At 42.6% G+C, this 1,240-nt stretch overlaps 1 protein-coding gene across 1 annotated transcript in view; it reads right to left on the bottom strand.

The window, feature by feature from the left end:
- The window catches only part of JAM3 (junctional adhesion molecule 3), a gene marked incomplete at its 5' end in the record, with an annotated part of 18,258 nt that extends 17,079 nt beyond the window's left edge, over positions 1 to 1,179 (bottom strand). Inside the window, 1 exon segment of the mRNA XM_019634320.1 lies at positions 943 to 1,179. Within this exon segment, the coding sequence (XP_019489865.1) occupies positions 943 to 1,179 (237 nt within the window).
- Between the last annotated feature and the right edge of the window lie 61 nt (positions 1,180 to 1,240).

The raw sequence follows: 1,240 nt of genomic DNA, 5'->3' as shown, positions 1-1,240 counted from the left end.
CTTTCAAAGAAGCATGAAGAACCTTGAGAATGACAAATAAGGGAAGGAGTCAGAAAAAAATGACACAAGAAAGTAGAAACTAGTTATTACCAAGCCTGCTGTTTAGTGACAAGTATAAGGATTTACCATAATATAATAGAAACAGCAAAATGTTTACGATAGAAGATGAACATGTTCAAAGACATTTTCTAAGGGAAAGGTTTGTTATCCAGTGATCACTAGTAGAGGATTAGAATTTATACCATGTAAGAAAATGGGAAATAAAAATCGATCAGGGTGCTTTTGGTACAGTCCTGTGCTGAGGCAAGGGAAAAGACCAAGTAGATTCAAGTTTCCACCAGCCCTCACATTTTGTATGGTAAAGACTCTCCCCGTCCGTCCAGCTAAGAGTGAGGTGTTTAATTCCCAGAAACATAAAGTTCTTTGAAGAAATTCCCATTTGGTTTCTCGGATGATTAATCTGCATGTACAGAGTTTATTAGGAGCAGCCCAAGCTGCCAGAGGAAAACGGATTTGTTTTCTGAGAATAACATTTCTATCTCTTCAAACATAAGAGGTGGGGGAAGATTGTTGGTGGGAAAACTAAAGTATTTTTAAGAGCCTGTGACTCCAGATAATACTGAGGATCCAAAGCAGAAAGACCATGAGCTTAGATTGTTTCCACAAAATCTCTTTCCCGTCTCTTAAACCTTAACTGTCAACCTCTCTGAAAACACTGAAGCCACCCACTTAAAACTGACCTGCATTTGTACCTCATGTTTACTCCTTCCCTCCTGTCAGAATGAAGGTCATGTCGTATTTCGCGTCATCTGGAACTCCTTTCTCTCCCTCCCGCATCACAGCCAACTCCTAGCAATTCCTCGTCTTCAGTCTCTCTCTCAACTGCCTCCACCTTAGCTCAGGCCACCAGCAGCTCCCTCCCGGATTCTACAAAAGAATTCTGAAGCGGAGCCCCTGCTCCACGTTTTGTCCCCTTCCAATCTCTTCTCTACAAAGCAGCCAGTTCAGTCGTTCTACAGCCTAAGTGCAATCACGTTAGCTCAATGACAATCTCGTCAATGGCCTTGCGATCATTTCGAGCAACCACCTCACAGCGATAAAGGGCTGAGTCTGTCCGGGTCACGTTCCAGATCTTTAGAGATGTTTTCCCCAATAGTTCTGCACGACCTGCCAAATCTCCTACAGAAAAGAAGACACAGGGCACACATTAAAAGACGTTTTAAAGGTATCTTTGCCATGC

Source organism: Hipposideros armiger, unplaced genomic scaffold (genome assembly GCF_001890085.2).
Source record: "Hipposideros armiger isolate ML-2016 unplaced genomic scaffold, ASM189008v1 scaffold_1584, whole genome shotgun sequence".
NCBI lineage: Eukaryota > Metazoa > Chordata > Mammalia > Chiroptera > Hipposideridae > Hipposideros > Hipposideros armiger.
Note: the sequence above shows the minus strand (reverse complement) of the source record. Positions and strands in the feature narration are given on the sequence as shown.